Source organism: Scyliorhinus torazame, chromosome 8, assembly GCF_047496885.1.
Source record: "Scyliorhinus torazame isolate Kashiwa2021f chromosome 8, sScyTor2.1, whole genome shotgun sequence".
Taxonomy (NCBI): domain Eukaryota; kingdom Metazoa; phylum Chordata; class Chondrichthyes; order Carcharhiniformes; family Scyliorhinidae; genus Scyliorhinus; species Scyliorhinus torazame.
This window is the reverse complement of record NC_092714.1, coordinates 58,817,666-58,837,578: the sequence shown is the minus strand read 5'-3', so window position 1 is coordinate 58,837,578 and position 19,913 is coordinate 58,817,666. Positions and strand designations below refer to the sequence as shown.

The window sequence follows — 19,913 nt, the reverse complement described above, 5'->3', positions numbered from 1 at the left end:
GGGGTTTGACCATTTTACTCGGGAATCAGCCATTTTAGGTGGCTACAGCACTAACCAGAACAGGAACCCAGGAGAGATCTACCGGGCTGTGTATATATCGTGTTGTCATTAAAACTATGTTTCTTTTACTTGAAATGGACTCCCCACGTCCTTATTAAACTGGCGGTAAGGAGTAAACTGGTTAGCTGTTGACACTGTGACCTACTTGGCTGAGCTACCTCCCTGATTTTCTCCACCCAGGTTTGGATTTACTTAATTCACCATGCCTCTGTTTGGGCGGTTAGATGCATTCGACACCGGTGTTGAAGACTGGGACCAGTACACAGAAAAGATGCGTTACTTCTTCCAGGCCAACCATATCACAGAGAACAAGTGTTAGACGGTCATACTGTTGATGGCCTGCGAAGCGTACATGACCCGGAGTCTCACATACACGGCGGTGCCAGATACGCAATTGTTTGACTAGCTGGTGCCACTTGTGGCGCAACATTTAACCCGACCCCATCAGTGATCATTCAAAGAGATCGGTTTAACAATGTGGAGAGGTCCCCCGGTGAGTTCGTCACTGAGTTTGTATCACAGCTACGGAAGATCGCTGAGTTTTATGAGTATGGAACTGCGTTATCAGATATGCTCCGTGATCGTTTGGTCTGTGGTGTAAACAATATGGAAACACAGGAAAAACTTTTGGGCGAAATCTTCCTGACCTTTCAGCAGGCACTGCAGATCTCCTTGTCCCGAGAAAGCGCGGAATGTGGCATCCAGGAGATACAAGGGATGGAAGGGAATATTTTGGGGCGTTATCGCTCACATGGTATCTCCATAGCCCAGACCAAACGCCCTAGTGTTCTGGCCTCTGGGCGAAGAGCCAGCCGCTGCGATGTGCGACGTCACCGGACTCGGCTGAAGGCGATTACAGCCCGTGTGCGATGTGTGGACGCCATTCTAGGCGTACTCGCAGACAACAGGAGAGCCAGCACTCTAGGCACCCCAGTCAAGGTAGGCGTCAGCTTCTGGCTGGGCCTTGCATCCTGATGACCCAGAAGAGGCTGAGGATGGGGCTGAGATGCAGCTGAACTATTTGGCACCGCCCCTATTAGCATTACATTTTCAAGCACTTTGGGGGAAAAATAAAAGAGGCGGGACCCATGATATCCCGTTGGTAGGGTGGGCACTGAATGAGCCTGCCCCGCCAACAACCTCGGCCCTGACAGATTGGGTGCTTTTTTAATGATAAAAGTAAAGAAAAGGCTTACGTCATGGACATCCCCCCCCAGCCCCCCCCCCCCCCCCCCCATGGGACAGGAGGCAGTGCCAGGGGATGGTGCATGGGCATTGCAAGGGTACTATCCTTCATGACTCTCTCCCCCTTGGGGATTGTATTTACCTCTGCGCCCCCGGCTGCTTCTCTTTACCAGGTCCCTGTTTGTCTGGGACGACAGCAGGCACGGAATTCCTAATGTGGGGGAATAATACAGCAGGGAAGCCCGCTAAAGATATTCTAATGTATGGTAAAGGGGTTCCCATGGGAACTCCCATTGCCTCACTGGCGGTGGGAGGGGGGAGAATCTGAATGGAAAATCTCGCTGGTGTAAAAGCCTTTGGTCACTCCTATTGGATTCTCCAGCCCCACCGGCTTTCCTGCCTGCAAAAAATGGGGGCGGAAATTCCCAGCCATTGCCTTTACTCGTCTCATTATTAAGCTCTTTAGACTTAGCCATCATTCCTTTTGCCATTTAATCTCATCCTTCTATCTTATCTCAGATCTCCCGATTGTTCACTCCTCCCTTCTCCCATATCCCAAACATTTGGACTTTGTAAAACCGCTACGTAACTAACTTGTTAGGTTTCTGATGAAGGGTCATTAACCTGAAATGTCAACTTTGTTTCTGTCTCCACAGGCGCTGCCTGAACTGCTATGTAGTTCTAACATCTTGTTTTTATTATGTATTACACGATCTTATCAACAAAGATTAAGATCAAAGTGCTGAGATCCATTTGAAGGAAGAGAAGACCTGATTGGGAAAACGTTGGGCTCTTCCAGCTGTGCTACCATCAGCCTTCCATGGCTTCCAGGAAGCAGCAGTAAGGGAGACAGGCAGTTGAAAATTGGGCAAGGTTGCTCCCTCTTTCCAAGGTCAACAGTGATGGGGCGGTTGACAGGGTTTCAGGAATAAAAATTTGGGTTGAGGCAGGTGCCACTTCTTTCCTGTGTTTTCCAAGGCTATCCTGACCAATTTGGGTAGGACAATTCAGCCCACTCTCTGTAATAGGAGCACGATTCCCCTGCCATCGGACTTAGTCCCAAATGGGAGAATTCCGCTGCGAGTGTCAAAAAGAGCAACATTTCGACTTGAGGAAACTGCTCAGTCAAGGCAGGGTAAGGATAGTCAGGTATCATGGCAAACTAAAGTAGGTGCAGATGTGACAATACTTCCATCTCATCAGGTGTTAAATTCAATAAGTTGAAGGGTTGAGCAGTTGAACTCGTTTTCCTAAAGATACGCAGCCACACAGGCGAGATTTTCAATGATTTTCATGCTGCTCGCACTAGCCCTCCAACATCAGATCACACTGACACCCAAACGGATTGGCTTACGCCCAGACTGTCTTCCTCCACTTATCCAATCCAGACCCAGCCTGGCTCTGGTTTCTCAGATCCTCCCATTAGCAAGCGGTGACAACTGGCTGATTACATTGAAATAAGGCCCGATTGTAAAAGTGGTCCAGGCTTCCAAAGGCCTCCAACCGGCTCCTGCTCATTGGAGGCGGCCTATGAAAATCTACCTCCCATCATCCTCATTGCTGGTTTGTGTAATAATTAAGCCCAGTGGTAAGCTGGGTTGTGCTTTTTGCTTCAGGCAGTATCTATTACACGGTACGTACATCGTAGATAAAAATTTCAGAGTACATTGTCAAATAGTACATCGACAAACAGTGATTGGTTACAGCGCGGAACAAGGGGCCAAACAAAGCAAATGCATGAGCAAGAGCAGCATAGGGTGTCGTGAATAGTGTTCTTACAGGGACCAGATCAGTCCGAGGGAGAGTCGTTGAGGAGTCTTATAGTTGTGGGGAAGAAGCTGTTCCTATGTCTGGATAGAACATAGAACATAGAACAATACAGCGCAGTACAGGCCCTTCGGCCCACGATGTTGCACCGAAACAAAAGCCATCTAACCTACACTATGCCACTATCATCCATATGTTTATCCAATAAACTTTTAAATGCCCTCAATGTTGGCGAGTTCACTACTGTAGCAGGTAGGGCATTCCACGGCCTCACTACTCTTTGCGTAAAGAACCTACCTCTGACCTCTGTCCTATATCTATTACCCCTCAGTTTAAAGTTATGTCCCCTCGTGCCAGCCATTTCCATCCGCGGGAGAAGGCTCTCACTGTCCACCCTATCCAACCCCCTGATCATTTTGTATGCCTCTATTAAGTCTCCTCTTAACCTTCTTCTCTCCAACGAAAACAACCTCAAGTCCATCAGCCTTTCCTCATAAGATTTTCCCTCCATACCAGGCAACATCCTGGAAATCTCCTCTGCACCCGCTCCAAAGCCTCCACGTCCTTCCTATAATGCGGTGACCAGAACTGTACGCAATACTCCAAATGCGGCCGTACCAGAGTTCTGTACAGCTGCAACATGACCTCCAGACTCCGGAACTCAATCTCTCTACCAATAAAGGCCAACACTCCATAGGCCTTCTTCACAACCCTATCAACCTGGGTGGCAACTTTCAGGGGTCTATGTACATGGACACCTAGATCCCTCTGCTCATCCACACTTTCAAGAACTTTACCATTAGCCAAATATTCTGCATTCCTGTTATTCCTTCCAAAGTGAATCACCTCACACTTCTCTACATTAAACTCCATTTGCCACCTCTCAGCCCAGCTCTGCAGCTTATCTATATCCCTCTGTAACCTGCTACATCCTTCCACACTATCGACAACACCACCGACTTTAGTATCGTCTGCAAATTTACTCACCCACCCTTCTGCGCCATCCTCTAGGTCATTGATAAAAATGACAAACAGCAACGGCCCCAGAACAGATCCTTGTGATACTCCACTTGTGACTGTACTCCATTCTGAACATTTCCCATCAACCACCACCCTCTGTCTTCTTTCAGCTAGCCAATTTCTCATCCACATCTCTAAATCACCCTCAATCCCCAGCCTCCGTATTTTCTGCAATAGCCTACCGTGGGGAACCTTATCAAACGCTTTGCTGAAATCCATATACACCACATCAACTGCTCTACCCTCATCTACCTGTTCAGTCACCTTCTCAAAGAACTCAATAAGGTTTGTGAGGCATGACCTACCCTTCACAAAGCCATGCTGACTATCCCTGATCATATTATTCCTATCTAGATGATTATAAATCTTGTCTCTTATAATCCCCTCCAAGACTTTACCCACTACAGACGTGAGGCTCACCGGTCCATAGTTGCCGGGATTGTCTCTGCTCCCCTTTTTGAACAAAGGGACCACATTTGCTGTCCTCCAGTCCTCTGGCACTATTCCTGTAGCCAATGATGACATAAAAATCAAAGCCAAAGGTCCAGCAATCTCTTCCCTGGCCTCCCAGAGAATCCTAGGATAAATCCCATCAGGTCCCGGGGACTTATCTATTTTAAGCCTGTCCAGAATTGCCAACACCTCTTCCCTACGTACCTGAATGCCATCTATTCTATTAGCCTGGGGCTCAGCATTCTCCTCCACAACATTATCTTTTTCCTGAGTGAATACTGACGAAAAATATTCATTTAGTATCTCGCCTATCTCTTCAGACTCCACACACAATTTCCCATCCCTGTCCTTGACTGGTCCTACTCTTTCCCTAGTCATTCGCTTATTCCTGACATACCTATAGAAAGCTTTTGGGTTTTCCTTGATCCTTCCTGCCAAATACTTCTCATGTCCCCTCCTTGCTCGTCTTAGCTCTCTCTTTAGATCCTTCCTCGCTACCTTGTAACTATCCATCGCCCCAACTGAAACTTCACACCTCATCTTCACATAGGCCTCCTTCTTCCTCTTAACAAGAGATTCCACTTCCTTGGTAAACCACGGTTCCCTCGCTCGACGCCTTCCTCCCTGCCTGACCGGTACATACTTATCAAGAACACGCAGTAGCTGATCCTTGAACAAGCCCCACTTATCCAGTGTGCCCAACACTTGCAGCCTACTTCTCCACCTTATCCCCCCCAAGTCACGTCTAATGGCATCGTAATTGCCCTTCCCCCAGCTATAACTCTTGCCCTGCGGTGTATACTTATCCGTTTCCATCATTAACGTAAACGTCACCGAATTGTGGTCACTGTCCCCAAAGTGCTCTCCTACCTCCAAATCCAACACCTGGCCTGGTTCATTACCCAAAACCAAATCCAACGTGGCCTCGCCTCTTGTTGGCCTGTCAACATATTGTTTCAGGAAACCCTCCTGCACACACTGTACAAAAAACGACCCATCTATTGTACTCGAACTATATCTTTTCCAGTCAATATTTGGAAAGTTATAGTCTCCCATAATAATTACCCTGTTACTTTCGCTCTTATCCAGAATCAGCTTCGCCATCCTTTCCTCTACATCCCTAGAACTATTAGGAGGCCTATAAAAAACTCCCAAGAGGGTGACCTCGCCTTTCCTGTTTCTAACTTCAGCCCATACTACCTCGGAAGAAGAGTCCTCATCTAGCATCCTCTCCGCCACCGTAATACTGCTCTTGACTAGCAGCGCCACACCTCCCCCTCTTTTGCCTCCTTCTCTGAGCTTACTAAAACACCTAAACCCCGGAACCTGCAACATCCATTCCTGTCCCTGCTCTATCCATGTCTCCCAAATGGCCACAACATCGAAGTCCCAGGTACCAACCCATGCTGCCAGTTCCCCTACCTTGTTTCGTATACTCCTGGCATTGAAGTAGACACACTTCAAACCACCTACCTGAACACTGGCCCCCTCCTGCGACTTCAAATCTGTGCTCCTGACCTCTATACTCTCATTCTCCCTTACCCTAAAACTACAATCCAGGTTCCCATGCCCCTGCTGCATTAGTTTAAACCCCCCCAAAGAGCACTAACAAATCTCCCCCCCAGGATATTTGTGCCCCTCAGGTTCAGATGTAGACCATCCTGTCTGTAGAGGTCCCACCTTCCCCAGAAAGAGCCCCAGTTATCCAGAAATCTGAATCCCTCCCGCCTGCACCATCCCTTAGCCACGTGTTTAAATGCTCTCTCTCCCTATTCCTCATCTCACTATCACGTGGCACGGGCAGCAACCCAGAGATAACAACTCTGTTTGTTCTAGTTCTGAGCTTCCATCCTAGCTCCCTGAAAGCCTGCCTGACATCCTTGTCCCCTTTCCTACCTATGTCGTTAGTGCCAATGTGGACCACGACTTGGGGCTGCTCCCCCTCCCCCCTAAGGACCCGGAAAACACAATCCGAGACATCACGTACCCTTGCACCTGGGAGGCAACATACCAAACGTGAGTCTCTCACGCTCCCACAAAATCTCCTATCTGTGCCCCTGACTATAGAGTCCCCAATTACTAATGCTCTGCTCCTCTCCCCCCTTCCCTTCTGAGCAACAGGGACAGACTCCGTGCCAGAGGCCCGTACCCCATGGCTTACCCCTGGTAAGTCGTCCCCCCCACAAGTATCCAAAGCGGTATACTTGTTTCTCAGGGGAATGACCGCAGGGGATCCCTGCACTGACTGCTTTTTCCCAGTCCCTCTTACAGTTACCCACCTATCTCCAATCTTTGGTGTAACTAATTCCCTGAAGCTGCTATCTATGACCCCCTTCTGCCTCCCGAATGATCCGAAGTTCTTCCAACTCCAGCTCCAGTTCCCTAACTCGGTCTTGGAGGAGCTGGAGATGGCAGCACTTCCTGCAGGTAAAATCAGCAGGGACACTAACTGCATCCCTCACCTCAAACATCCTGCAGGAGGAACATTGCACTCCCTTCCCTGCCATTCCTCTAACTTTCTACCAAGATCTGGCTAACAACTAAATTAAATTTTTTATAAAAAATAATAATAATATAATAAAATATGGTACTTACCTCAGACCAATGGGTTTCCTCTCCACCAGAATTTATTGGTGAGGGTCTTCCCAGACGTCCGCGGGTCGACTTCCTGTTCCCGCCTAAAACACTAATTTAAAAAAAAAATTCTCAGCTCCTGCTGAAATTGACTAATCAGCCAGCTCCACTCCCGCCGAAATCGACTGGCCTGCCCCTGCAAAGACAAGTGGACAGGACAAGGACAGACTTACCTCCCAGCAGCCACTTCCGCACTGCTCCCGCTGAAACTGACTCACCAGCTGTTCTCCCGCCGAAATCGACTGGCCTGCCCCTGCAAAGACAAGTGCTTTTAAAGGACAGACTTACCTCCCAGCAGCCACTTCCGCACTGCTCCCGCTGAAACTGACTCACCAGCTGTTCTCCCGCCGAAATCGACTGAATGGATGTGTGGGTCTTCAGACTTCTGTATCTTCTGCCTGATGGAATGGTCTGGAAGAGGGCAAAGCCTGGGTGGGAGGGGTCTCTGACAATGCTGTCTGCCTTCCTGAGGCAGCGGGAGGTGTAGACAGAATCAATGTGAGGGTGGCAAGTTTGTGTGGTGAGTTGGCCTGAGTTCACCACACTCTGCAGTTTCTTGCGATCTTGGGCCGAGCAGTTGCCATTCCAGGCTGTGATGCAGCCGGATAGGATGCTCTCTACGGCACATCTGTAGAAGTTGGTGAGAGTCGATGCAGACATCCCGAATTACTTTAGCTTCCGTAGGAATTGGTTATTTGATTTGTTCAAAATAGTAGTAAGCTGGTTGCACTGTGCGGCAATACACAGACCGGTGCAACTTTTATTGGCAATATAGAATTATATATACGTGGGAATGGATTTTATCATTTTTAAACAGGAATTTCATTTTAAGTCGCAAGAATTGCAAACCTGCAATAAGCCAGTATGAAGGCAGCTATGTGAAAAGTATTTTGGTAATTCTGAAAATGGTTTGTTGGATGGTCTTGCACCACTGCAGTCCTTCTAGTCATGGTACTCCAGTGATGATCTTAATATCGAACTCAAGAACATTGAACTATTGACAATGACGGATTGGTGCTTAATGTCCAAGTCAGGTTAATGTGCGACAATTGGAGGAATTCATAATTATAGTCTTCCCGTTGCCTTACTATATGTATCATAGACTTAGGCCCTCAAAATGAGGTTTACCTTTGACTTCAGACTCTATTTAGACAAAGATATAAATATGCAAACCTGGTTACTTAAGTAGTGGGTAAGGCAAATAGAAGAACAAAATCCTGAGTTTACGTATGAATTGTAAAGAAGCAATACCACAATGATACGTGTGATCCATCTGCAATACCCTTTGGTTACCTAGTTTGTTTCCTTCCCGAATCCTTTCCTTCTTTACAAATCAAGAACAAGGAAATGGTATAGAATATTTCTTGAAGCAGTTACAATGTGGTGAAACAATAAAATCCACAGTAAACTGACACCTGAGGTTTTAATATTGATTTTGTAATTCATACTATTTATATTTCAATTACGTGGTGTTGAATTCATTTTTGGACCATTTCTTCTGACTGACCTGTCATTGTGGACACCAAGCGTCAAAGTTAAAAATCGTAACAAATATAACCATTTATGTATTTTCATTGAATTTGCTTTTTAGTTCACCTGAAAAAGAGAACATATGCGTGAATAACTAATTGAGATAACAGGCCAATAACGTAAGGAAAACAAAGGGGGCTGGATTCTCCAATTATGCAGCTAAGTGCTGACTCCAACGTGGGAACTGAGGCATTTTACGAAGCCAAAATCGGCGCCGAACCCTCACCGATGCCAGGACCGGTGAGGGGCTAGCAGTGGCACCGGGTAAAACTCTCAGCTCCTGCGCCGAAAACGGCCGGAGAATGGCAGGGTCTGTGGCCACACATGCGCACGGTGAAGACCTGCAGCGGCCGCGCGTACCACATGTTGCTGGCCGTGCACGGACCCTACCTGCCAGTTAATGCCCCCCTAGGCCCTCCCTTGCCATCCCTGGACTCCCCAGCCCTCGCCGAAGCCCCACCAGCCAGTGGCATGGCATCCCCCCCCCACCCCCCACCGACTGTGGCGGCGCTGGACACAGTCCGCAGCTGCCACGCGAGGTTCACGAAAACTGAGAGCACAAGTGCGCGCCGTAGTGAACTCGGCCCATCGGGGGAGGGCTTTCAGAAAACGTCCTGAGGTCGCCCCAAAGGCGTGCCCCGTAGGCCCCGGTGATGCTGTTTTGGAGGGGGAGGAGCATCTGAAAACAGGCACCGCTCCTGATTCGGTTGTAAAAAGGAATTCTCCGTCCGTTCACCGATTACGAAATCGGCGTCAGCAAGCGGAGAATCCCGCCCAGGTAGTTTTAAGGGAAATAAGGTATAGTTTTAAGAGTGCTTAATTTAATGTTTGTACCTGGAAGGGTAAAACCTATCGTTAGATTAATGCTGTAAAAAGTGTTTGTATGTGTGGGGGTTGATTAAGTTCCGACTGTGTTTCTGTTGTGCTCAGAGAGTACTAAAATGTGAAGAATAAATAGGCTAGCAAAGATATGTGGGTGTTGCTCAGCAATTGGGACCTTGTAAGGTACAAAAGCTTTTAAGTTTAAATTTCAATTAATTTTTGGGCAGTTGGAGACTGCGGGCAGGTTATTCTGTCCCACCACAACAGATTTCTGATGCGGCACGCCGTCGGGATGCCCCGTTTCGGCAGCTGGCCAATGGAGTTTCCAAACGTGGGCAGCTCCATGCCGTCGGGAAACCCCTGAGCAGCCGGCAAAATGGAGAATCCCGATGACGGAGAATTCAGCCAGGATCTTTGGGAATGAAAATCTCTCAAGTCTGCCGAAGCAACACTGGACAGGACAGGAGCTGCAGGGAGGCAGGGTTCCTAAAGCACAAGTTGCAGTCCAGATAACCAGGGAATTGGGACAGAAAGAACATTTAAGACACCTGAAGGTAAGAGAACAGAAGCTAAGGTATTGTTTAGAACGAGTAACCAAAGTGTTCTCGGTTAAAGAGACAATTGCAGTAACTAGATTTAAAATAGGACGGCAGAGGTAGATGAAACATCTGATGCCATTTTAATACCATCTGGGAATCAAGAGTTAAAACTATAGTGAGCAGTTTGCACAGCAGTCAGGACAAATAAATCTTAAAGGGGTTGGTGTGAAATCCTGGACAGAATTTGCTGTTAAAATTGGAGTGGAAGCTTTGTACAAGACCTGGGGCGTCATTCTCCGACCCCCCGCCGGGTCGGAGAATGGCCGTTGGCCGCCGTGAATCCCGCCCCCGCTCCCGCCGAAGTCTCCGGTACCGCGCCGGTTGGCGGGACCCCCCCGCTGGATTCTCCGGACTGGATGGGCCGAAGTCCCGCCCAGAAATTGCCTGTCCCGCCGGCGTAAATCAAACCTGGCATTTACCGGCGGGACCAGGCGGCGTGGGCGGGCTCCGGGGTCCTGGGGGGGGGGGCGCGGGGCGATCTGACCCCGGGGGGTGCCCCCACGGTGGCCTGGCCCGCGATCGGGGCCCACCGATCCGCGGGCGGGCCTGTGCCGTGGGGGCACTCTTTCCCTTCCGCCTCCGCCACGGCCTCCACCATGGCGGAGGCGGAAGAGATTCTCCCCACTGCGCATGCGTGAGAAACTGACGGCGGCCGCTGACGCTCCCGCGCATGCGCCGGGAAACTGACAGCGGCCGCTGACGCTCCCGCGCATGCGCCGCATTTCCGCGCCAGCTGGCGGGGCAACAAACGCCATTTCCGCCAGCTGGTGGGGCGGAAATCCCTCCGGCGTCGGCCTAGCCCCTCAATGTTGGGGCTAGGCCGCCAAAGATGCGGAGCATTCCGCACCTTTGGGCCGGCGCGATGCCCATCTGATTGGCGCCGTTTTTGGCGCCAGTCGGCGGACATCGTGCCGTTGGGGGAGAATTTCGCCCCTGGTCTGGATTTCAGAATGCAAACAAATAAGCATACTTCTGAGAGGTGATTTTAAGGTCTGTTTTTGGGGGTGCAATTTGGAAACTCTCACGTGACAAACATAGAACATAGAAAAATACAGCACAGAACAGGCCCTTTGGCCCACGATGTTGTGTCGAACCTTTGTCCTAGATTAATCATAGATTATCATTGAATTTACAGTGCAGAAGGAGGCCATTCGGCCCATTGAGTCTGCACCGGCTCCTGGAAAGAGCACCCTACCCAAAGTCAACACCTCCACCCAACAGTAAGGGCAATTTTGGACACTAAGGGCAATTTATCATGGCTAATCCACCTAACCTGCACCTAACCTGCACATCTGAGGGGATTCTGAGGAGACATCCACAAACATTCATTTGGGGTTCAGAGTGGAGAGTGTATTTGCCCACAGTCATCTTGTATGTTTAAAAGGGACTTTGTGTGTTAATTAGACCATTGTAGCTTACTATGTACTTTATGGAGGAACAGAGTCACAGGAGCACTAATTAGTCTCAATACCAAGAAAGAAAATTATTAAGCAAAAAAGTTGGATTATTATACAATCTTCCTGTACTCCCCACCCCCAGTTTAACAATTCCACACAGATTTTAGGATTAACACTGATTATAATAATATAGATTATTCTGGATGTTCCATTCAATGAACAAAACTAAACCAAAACAATTAGGTGGAGTAACCTGCAGAGAAAATGACAGCAAAAGAGATCCAGGGTTAGTTTAAATGTCTTTTTGACTATGTATCAAGTTTAACTAAAATAAAGCAAAGACACAATAAATTCATACATTTGTTATCAGCACATAGATCTGCGCGTTCGGAGCCTCTAGGCTGTACACACGTTCAACTGCTAGCCACTTCCTGAACACACAACAGAAACCTAGTCACCGTGCACTGTGAGGAACAAAAGGCCTGAGTGGAAAAAAGCAAGGGAAGAACAAAGAAAAGAAAATGAAATTTAAGTGGATTTGTGCCACAATATGCCTCGTCACTGAATTCCACCTTGCTGGTAAGATAATTTCACTTTAAAAAGTAGCAATAATTTAGAATTGAAAAATGGATAAGATGTCACACTCATTGGTCAAGGTGTGAGGAAATTGTCCAGAACATATTTTTTAACCCTTCACATTCATGGCCAAGTAGTCAGACCACACAGTTACATGCACACCCTGTTAGGGGAGTGAGTTGTTGTTCCGAAGCAAAAGTGTGTAAAAGAGTTAAAGAGTTTGAAAGAATGAGCATGACATGACAATCACCTAATCAACCAAAAGATGATGCAGTTTCATGATTCAGTTTGAAGGGGGACAAAAAATAACTGTGCAGATATACTAGGTTATTTTATTACCTCTGGATACTATAATGCTCTTCTTGTCTTATTAAAAGGTTGCAAAATTCTAATTTAATACTTATCAAAACAAATATATTCAAGAAATGGAGGAGCAAGTGATTAATTCAGAATCAAAACCATATACTTAAGGATCTAGGAGTCTTCAGTATTACTGTACTTACTTCTTGTAAATGCTTCAATAAAATGTACCCGTTCCTAAACCAGTCCAAATTTGACAAAGTTATTTTAATTGGATACTATGAAGCTGGATGTATTAGTAGAGTAGGTTTAATGTTCTCACTTTGTAACATATCCAACACATCTTTACGATATTTTGAAATTAATTACAATTTACACATCTGTTTGTTTCAAACCTGTGCCCCATTTGTGATGAGAAAATGTCAGCTCAGCTGAACCAGCATGGTGTAACTGCGCTTTGATTTGACAAAAACCCGCTTTCCAACAAATGTTTTGACATCTAAAAACTGGGCAATATTTCTTATCCTATAGGAAGCTACAGCATGTTTTATAACATTTACTTTTCATTCCGGTGCAACGTAATAGTCACCCGCAAGCACTCTCTCGTCAAAATTGATGTGTCCAGTTTTGAAAAGCAAGCCTAGAGAAAGCAACAAGGTGTTTCCAAGCAGGATATTCATGATTCTAGATTTTTTGTCCGCAGGGTCAACATAGATACAGCAACTATAACTAAAATAAAACAATGGTTAGTCATAATAGACTGTGGGGTATGGTAAGCTTACGTTTTTTAAAAAAGTGATTAAAATTCATTGCCAGAAGAGGAGCCTATACTTTCTGTGCTGTTATGATTTGTTGTGTGCACTTCATACCTTATTTTGGATCTTTGTTATTCCTTCAGGCATAGTTAATTTAAATTGTAGTTTCTTAGGCTAAATATACTATTCTTGATTTTTGAATTAATACGTATGTATGTGTGTTGAAGTGTTAGTTTTGATTTTGAAATTGAAGTAACCTTGATGTATATTACGAATCAACTACCTGTATTACAAAATGGCAGCAACTCTTCCACATGCATCCCAGCTGTCAGTTTCATGCTTGCACATGGAAAGCAATTCATTATGAATTAACTTTGATACATGCTGTATAGGTGTCATATAAATGCTGTAAGGTAGAAATGATGATTGTCACATATGTACGCCTTTTAACATCTTTACATTGAATGAATCATGTTTGCCCCAACTGGAAAGAAAATGTGGCCTCACTCATTGATTCGGTCCGTTGATGCTCATGGTATCTGAAGTTAATTCAATCAATAAAAATAAAAACTTTTCTGTTTCGCACTGTAACCCATAAACCAATTGTAATAAAATATTGGATCTGAATTGAAATAACCGCATCAGAAATTGTATTGAAATTGAATGTCCATTCAATTAGCTGCATGTAGCCGACTTAACTATGTTATAGATGTCCCATTTTATCTACTTACTGAGAATATAATTTAAAGAAGAGTCTACATTAGTGAACGATCTTGGCTTCCAAAGCTACAGGATTGTTGTTGAGGATTCTGTAAAAGATTTTCTTTTTCCGCTTTCATTGTTCAGTGAAATGCACATTAACATCAATTGGAATATATTAGGCTTTTTGGCAAAGTTGAACATATGTTGATCTTTTAAACGTGTATATTTATGTTGCAAGTACGGAACAACGAAGAAAATTGACCATGCTGGATAAAACATAGTCCAAGCATTCAGAAATAAGTTAACCTCAGAAACAGACTCAGAAATCTGATTACTGAGCCTGGCAGCTCTGAAGTTCCAGGTCATTCTCAGACAGACTAGTTCCTCCAATGAAACCTGGATGAGTAAACCTGACTACTGGAGCTAATACTTTCTACACAACTTGAAAGCCTTTGCCGAAGCATACAAGTACTCTGTGCCAGTGGGCAGGGCAGTGTTGTGTTGTGGGGAAATCAACCACTTCATGAGTCAGACTTGCTGTGTCCAATTAGTGCAGTTTATTGTTACACAAAGCTTCGGGAGAAAGTGTGCATACCCTGCAGTACGGTAGCCAGCCTTTCTCCCGGTTTGAATGGCAGTCATTCATTTTATACTTTGGGTTCACAATGAGCCCAGATTAAAAAAATTATCACCTTGTTATCTTTAAACAGCCACTTTGGGTTCACAATGAGCCCAGATGCAAAACAATTATCCCCTTGTTATCTTTAAACAGCCACTTCGGGTTCACAATGAGCCCAGATACAAAACAATTATCCCCTTGTTATCTTTAAACATTTATAGATTGTACATTGCTATTTGTAAGCGTTTTGCTATTTACATTTGGGTATAGTTAAAGAGGTTTTACAGGTTACAGGTAGCAGCAGGAAAGCAGTATCGATTGTCCCTTTGTTTTAGGAAATGGCCCAAGACATTCGTATTAGCATATCATTGTGTACACCTTGGCTGAAGTCAGCTTTATTCAAGTGGTGTCCCGCATTTATGTATTTCTTAATCTTCCTGTCTGGCTCCCTTTGTCCTGGATCTGTTCCTATCTGTCCTACTGGCACCCCGCTGGGCTCCAGGTATCAGTTATGCCTGCTTTATTCTCTGTGTCTCCATCTTATGTGTCAGGCAGCCATCTTCTGTGCTAAGTGCCCTTCTGAACCATTTCCCACTTCAACCCCTCCTTGTGGTCCGGGCTGTTGTCGCCCCAACAGCCCCGTAGACCAACACCACGGTACCTCTCTAGGTACAGGTCGCAACTTCCCGTCTTTCTCCTCATCTCCTGGAGTCTTCGGGGAATATCGTGGTTTCGTTAAGGGTGACACTGGCTCCTGACACAACCTTTGTTACGGTACTACAGCAGATTTTTAGACACCCAAAGCTAAGGTCACCAGTGTGACCGATATGAACATGACCAGTCTGTATATTAAATAGGGTCCCCAGATATTTCCCACTAGCCTCTCTAGACAGCTACTTCCCTTTTGTGGGTCCCTGTCTGAAGTTATCCAGTTGTTCCCTGATATTGTGAATGGCCTCTGTAATATTATAGGATTCGTCTATGACATGGTTTATACATTTATCTCCTATGATTGTACACACCCCTCCTTGTTGGGCTAACTGGTAGTCTTCTTCATACCGTGTCTGTTGTGCATATAATCTGAGTTCAGCCATTTCTTGGTTGTCAGCCTCTAGAGCTTTTGAGGTACTGTTTCCCAAGGTTGTTAATCCACAAACAATTACATTTCTGTTCTTAGCACTAATCACTCCTGCTGCTCCCCCCAGAGATAGAGTCCCGAGGAACCCGTACCCCAGGGCTGATCCCAATGTGCCTGGGGTTTCCCAATCAGCGCAGAATTCCTTGCTGATAGCCCGGGTCACTATTCTTCTCCGAATATGTCCCTTCTGAGGGCATGGTACGGTGAGTGGTCCTATGGTTCCCACTGCAAAAAGGCCTGGGAGATCTAGTGTTTCTGCCGCGTACGTTCCATTGAGGAGGAAGACGTATCCCTCCTTTGCCCGGTAGCATGTAGTGTCCTGATTATGAGTCTGACTGTATTCCCAATTTTTCGGTTCCCCTGACTCCCCGTTGGATTCCAGCACCTGGTAAGTATCAAATGGGTATGTCCATGTGGCTGAGCTTACGTGAGTCCCATTGCACTGCCCACACATGAGCTGTCTTCCTGCGGTTATGTTCAGGCATTTTAGTTCATTGCAGGTGCAAGTAAACTGTCCTTTATTAACCCAGTACTGGCGGATGCACTGCGTCTGTATGCAGGAATTATTTGTGGGGACCAGGGCATAGGCACATCCCCATCCCTGCCCTGTGAAACAAAGCAGATAGCTTGCTGTATCTTGACCAGCTTTCCCTCCCTTCTTTTGGAGCTCCCCGCCCCCAGAGCTGGTGGGATTTACAAGTTTCACTCATCTCCCCTGTATCCCCTTTTTATACTTTCCGATTTCTCCCTTACAGGGTGCACCTGATGTATCAACTATATATAAATTGCTCGGGATCCACCCAGGGGTGGCAACAAATAGGGTTTCTACCGACTGCGCTAATGGGTAGCATACAGTTCGATTCCCGTGTAGGTTTATGTGGGCTTTGTAAAATAGATTATCCTCTAGCCCAGGCAAATTTACAGTCGCGACAACGCAAAGTATCATGATCACACCCGTGGTTACGCACATTTTTACAACGAGCAAGTATCAATTCTAACACTATAGTTTAGAATCTGTCTGAATGCTTGGTTGCAGAACTGTTCTACACTTTCCGAGTACACTGGTCGTTCGCTCGCGGTCTCCTCCTGTGTTTGGGGGAAAGCAATCGGATTAGTTCATTCATGTTCAGGTTTATACAATTCTAGCTGGGTCCAGTGTTTCCATGTTCCCTTCCCTCTTATTTCAATACAGGCACAGGTGTCTCCACTAATTATCACTTCATATGGCCCATTCCATTTTGGGGCAAATCCTGGCTTAACAGGTAGTGTTTTTATTAGGACGCGACTTCCCGCTGCTGGGACATCAGGGAATATTTCAAGCTCCCTTTGTGTGTCTTTTTGTTCCTGATTGTCTTTTACGAATTTGCGCATCCCTTTTAGCTGGGTGCTCAGTTCCGAAACATATCTCCTGATTCTGTCTTTTAGCGGACCTACATCGGTCCCACCTGTTATGATGCTTTCTGATAATTGCATTCCCTGTCCTGTCATTAGCTCATAAGGGGTTAATCCGGTTGTCCGGTTTGTAGTAGCTCTTAGCCTCATTAGTATAGTGGACAATACCTCTGTCCACATTTTTCCCGATGTTTGCATGGCTTTAGCTAATGCATTCATACGTTCCACCATCCCAGAACTCTGTGGATGATAGGGGATATGGAATTTTTATTTTATCCCCATCAGCTTACATACTGTTTTCATCACTTTCCCAGTGAAGTGTGTCCCCTGGTCCGAATCAATTTGTAGGGGCACTCTCCATCTAGGGATTACTTCCTTTGCCAATATTCTGGCTACCGTGGTAGCAGTACAATTTCTGGTAGGGAATGCTTCTACCCACCGGGTGAATTGGTCTATGGTGACCAGACAATAAGTTTTTCCATGGGATTGTGGTAGTGGCCCTGTGAAATCCATTTGCAGGTGTTCCCAGGGTCCCTTGGGTCTGGGTTGGTGTCCCATTTTAATTTTTATGGGTTTACCAGGGTTGTGTTGTGCACATATCACGCATCGGCGGCAGTGTCGGGCTACGTCCCTTCCCATCCCTTTCCACCACCATTCTCTTCCTAAGCTGGTTATCATGGCCTCTCTACCCACATGCGAGAGGCCATAGTGTAATTCCAATAGGGTGTTCTGTATGCATTCCGGTGCTATCACCTTATCCTCTCGTCTCCAAACATTATCAGCCCCTTTGGCTGCACCCTACGCTTCCCATCTCTCTCTCTCCTCACTTGGGGCTTTCTCCTGTAATTCCCTAATATCTATATCTTCTTCTACTGGTTCTGTAGCTGCTATTGGTAGCTCGCCAATTGTTTTTTGTTCTAGAGCCAGTTGAGCTGCTGCATCAGCTGCTTGGTTTCCTTTGAAATTCGACCAATCCAGGTTGTCTCTTCCTGGCTCCTTCTGGTGCTCTTTAATTTTGATTACTGCGGCTTCTCGGGGTTTCTCACTGGCTTTTAATAGCGCCTTAATTCTTTGCTGATGTTTGATAGGGGTTCCGCCAGTGGTTATGAACCCTCTCCTTCCCCATGTTGTCATGTAATCATGTATAATTCCAAATGCATATCGGCTATCCGTGTATATGTTCACGGTTTTTCCCTCAGATAACTCTCGTGCCTGTGTGAGCGCCACTAGTTCAGCTACTTGCGCAGATTGACCTCCATCAATCCTTCCTGACCTTATGGTTTCCAAGTGATTTGTAAGTTTCCCTATTTTAGTTTTCCGACCGTCCTGTCTTGGCCAAATCAATTCTCCCTTTCCACAATCTATTAAAACTTTATATTCCTTCATTAAATCATTTCCCATTATTGTACCCTCGTTATTTTGGCATACATAGAATCTCATGGGTATATTCAAATTATTTATTTCTACTAACGTGGTTTCGCTCAGGTAGGCGGGTGTTTTGTTCCCTCCTATCCCGGTTAGGCAAATCATTTTGTTTGTATGGGGTAAGGGTAGGTTGGTAACAGATATGGACGCTCCTGTGTCCACTAGCATCTCACATTGTCTGCCCCCTACTAGTGCAGACACATAAATTCTTCCCTCCTTTTTACCCTTGTGAGTGGGGGCTGCAGACAGTCAGCCCTGCTGACCTTGGAGGTTCCGTGATCCCTCCGGTTCTGTGGTGGTCCTGGATCGGGTCGGGGGTCTCCCATGCTTCTCCTAACACACTGCCTCTGAGTGTCCATACTTATTACAGTGGCTGCAATGCTTCCCACTGTCTCCTGGTCTGTCTCCTTTCTGTGGGGCCCCGCAATCCCTCGCATAGTGCCCTTGCCGGCCACAATTGTGGCAGGTCAGTTTCGGCTTGGCCCAGTTCTCGTTACTGGGGGTTGCTACTCTTTCTGGTCTTGCTCTGACCTGGGATGTCTCCTCTACCTGTACACCGCTAGCCCACTCTACCAACTCGTCGTAATCCTGGGACATAATCACTCCAATTTTTAGGATAGCCTGGTGGGCACCAGAGAGTCCATCTTTAAAAGCTTGGATGAACGCCCGATCCCCACGGCATGGGTACCCCTGCCCTGAGCACTTTTGGTACATGTGGAACAATCGTTCCCCGTATTCAGAAGCTCCTTCCCCTTTCTGCTGTCTTGTGGTAGTGTTCTTGCTCCAGTTAGTGGAAGCGTTCCCTAACACTCTCTGGATTTCCGTTTTAAATTGGGCGAAGGGGTCCTGCTGTGCATCTATCTCTGCTGTTAAAGCGACGGCATGTGTCCACCGTCCCCGTTATAATCCTGGGCTGCAGGAGTGGCGGGTCCGCCAGCTACCTGCCTCCACTTATCTGCGGGACAGGCTGCCCTGGCCAGCTGGTGTACGTCTCTTAGGTGTAACTGGTGTCCTACCCAGATTGTGTCTAATTCTTCCCAGAATTTGGTGTTTGCGCTTCTAGGTTGTAATTTGCCCAGGGAAGCCATTATCTGCTGTCTCTCACCTGGGGTAAAGGGTTTACTATTCGCTTTTGGCTGCGCATCTGTTCCCCCTCAGGTTACTGGCGCTAAATTGTATTCTAACGCACCCCACCCTGCCGGAGGGGCGGTTGGCCCCTGCTGTGTGGGCCCGTAAGGGGGTAGGGGGTCAGTTTCCCCCTCCCTTGTTGTTCTCGCAACACGTGGTTATGTTTCTCCAGTTCCCTTACTCTAGATTCTAATTCCCTGATCTTCTCTTTGTCTTCCTTCCACTTTTCAGGAGAGGTGCCTACTTGTTCAATTAGTCCTGCTAACTGATGCACTAACATTATCCCTATCTTTTTAGTCTTGTTTCTCTTCTCTTTGTCTATCCAACCCCTCTGTTGTTCTAAGGTCTGGGAAGTGTCCCAGCCGTCCTTCTTCATCTTTTTTATCAACGCTTGGCTGTCTGTCATATATG

At 46.5% G+C, this 19,913-nt stretch overlaps 1 protein-coding gene across 1 annotated transcript in view; it reads left to right on the top strand.

The window, feature by feature from the left end:
• The first annotated feature begins 11,910 nt into the window (after positions 1-11,910).
• cd247 (CD247 molecule) overlaps positions 11,911-19,913 on the top strand; it is a 195,375-nt gene continuing 187,372 nt past the window's right edge. The window contains exon 1 of the mRNA XM_072513681.1: positions 11,911-12,046. Coding sequence (XP_072369782.1) covers positions 11,989-12,046 — 58 coding nt within the window. The 5' untranslated portion in view covers positions 11,911-11,988. The remainder of the gene's footprint in view (positions 12,047-19,913) is intronic.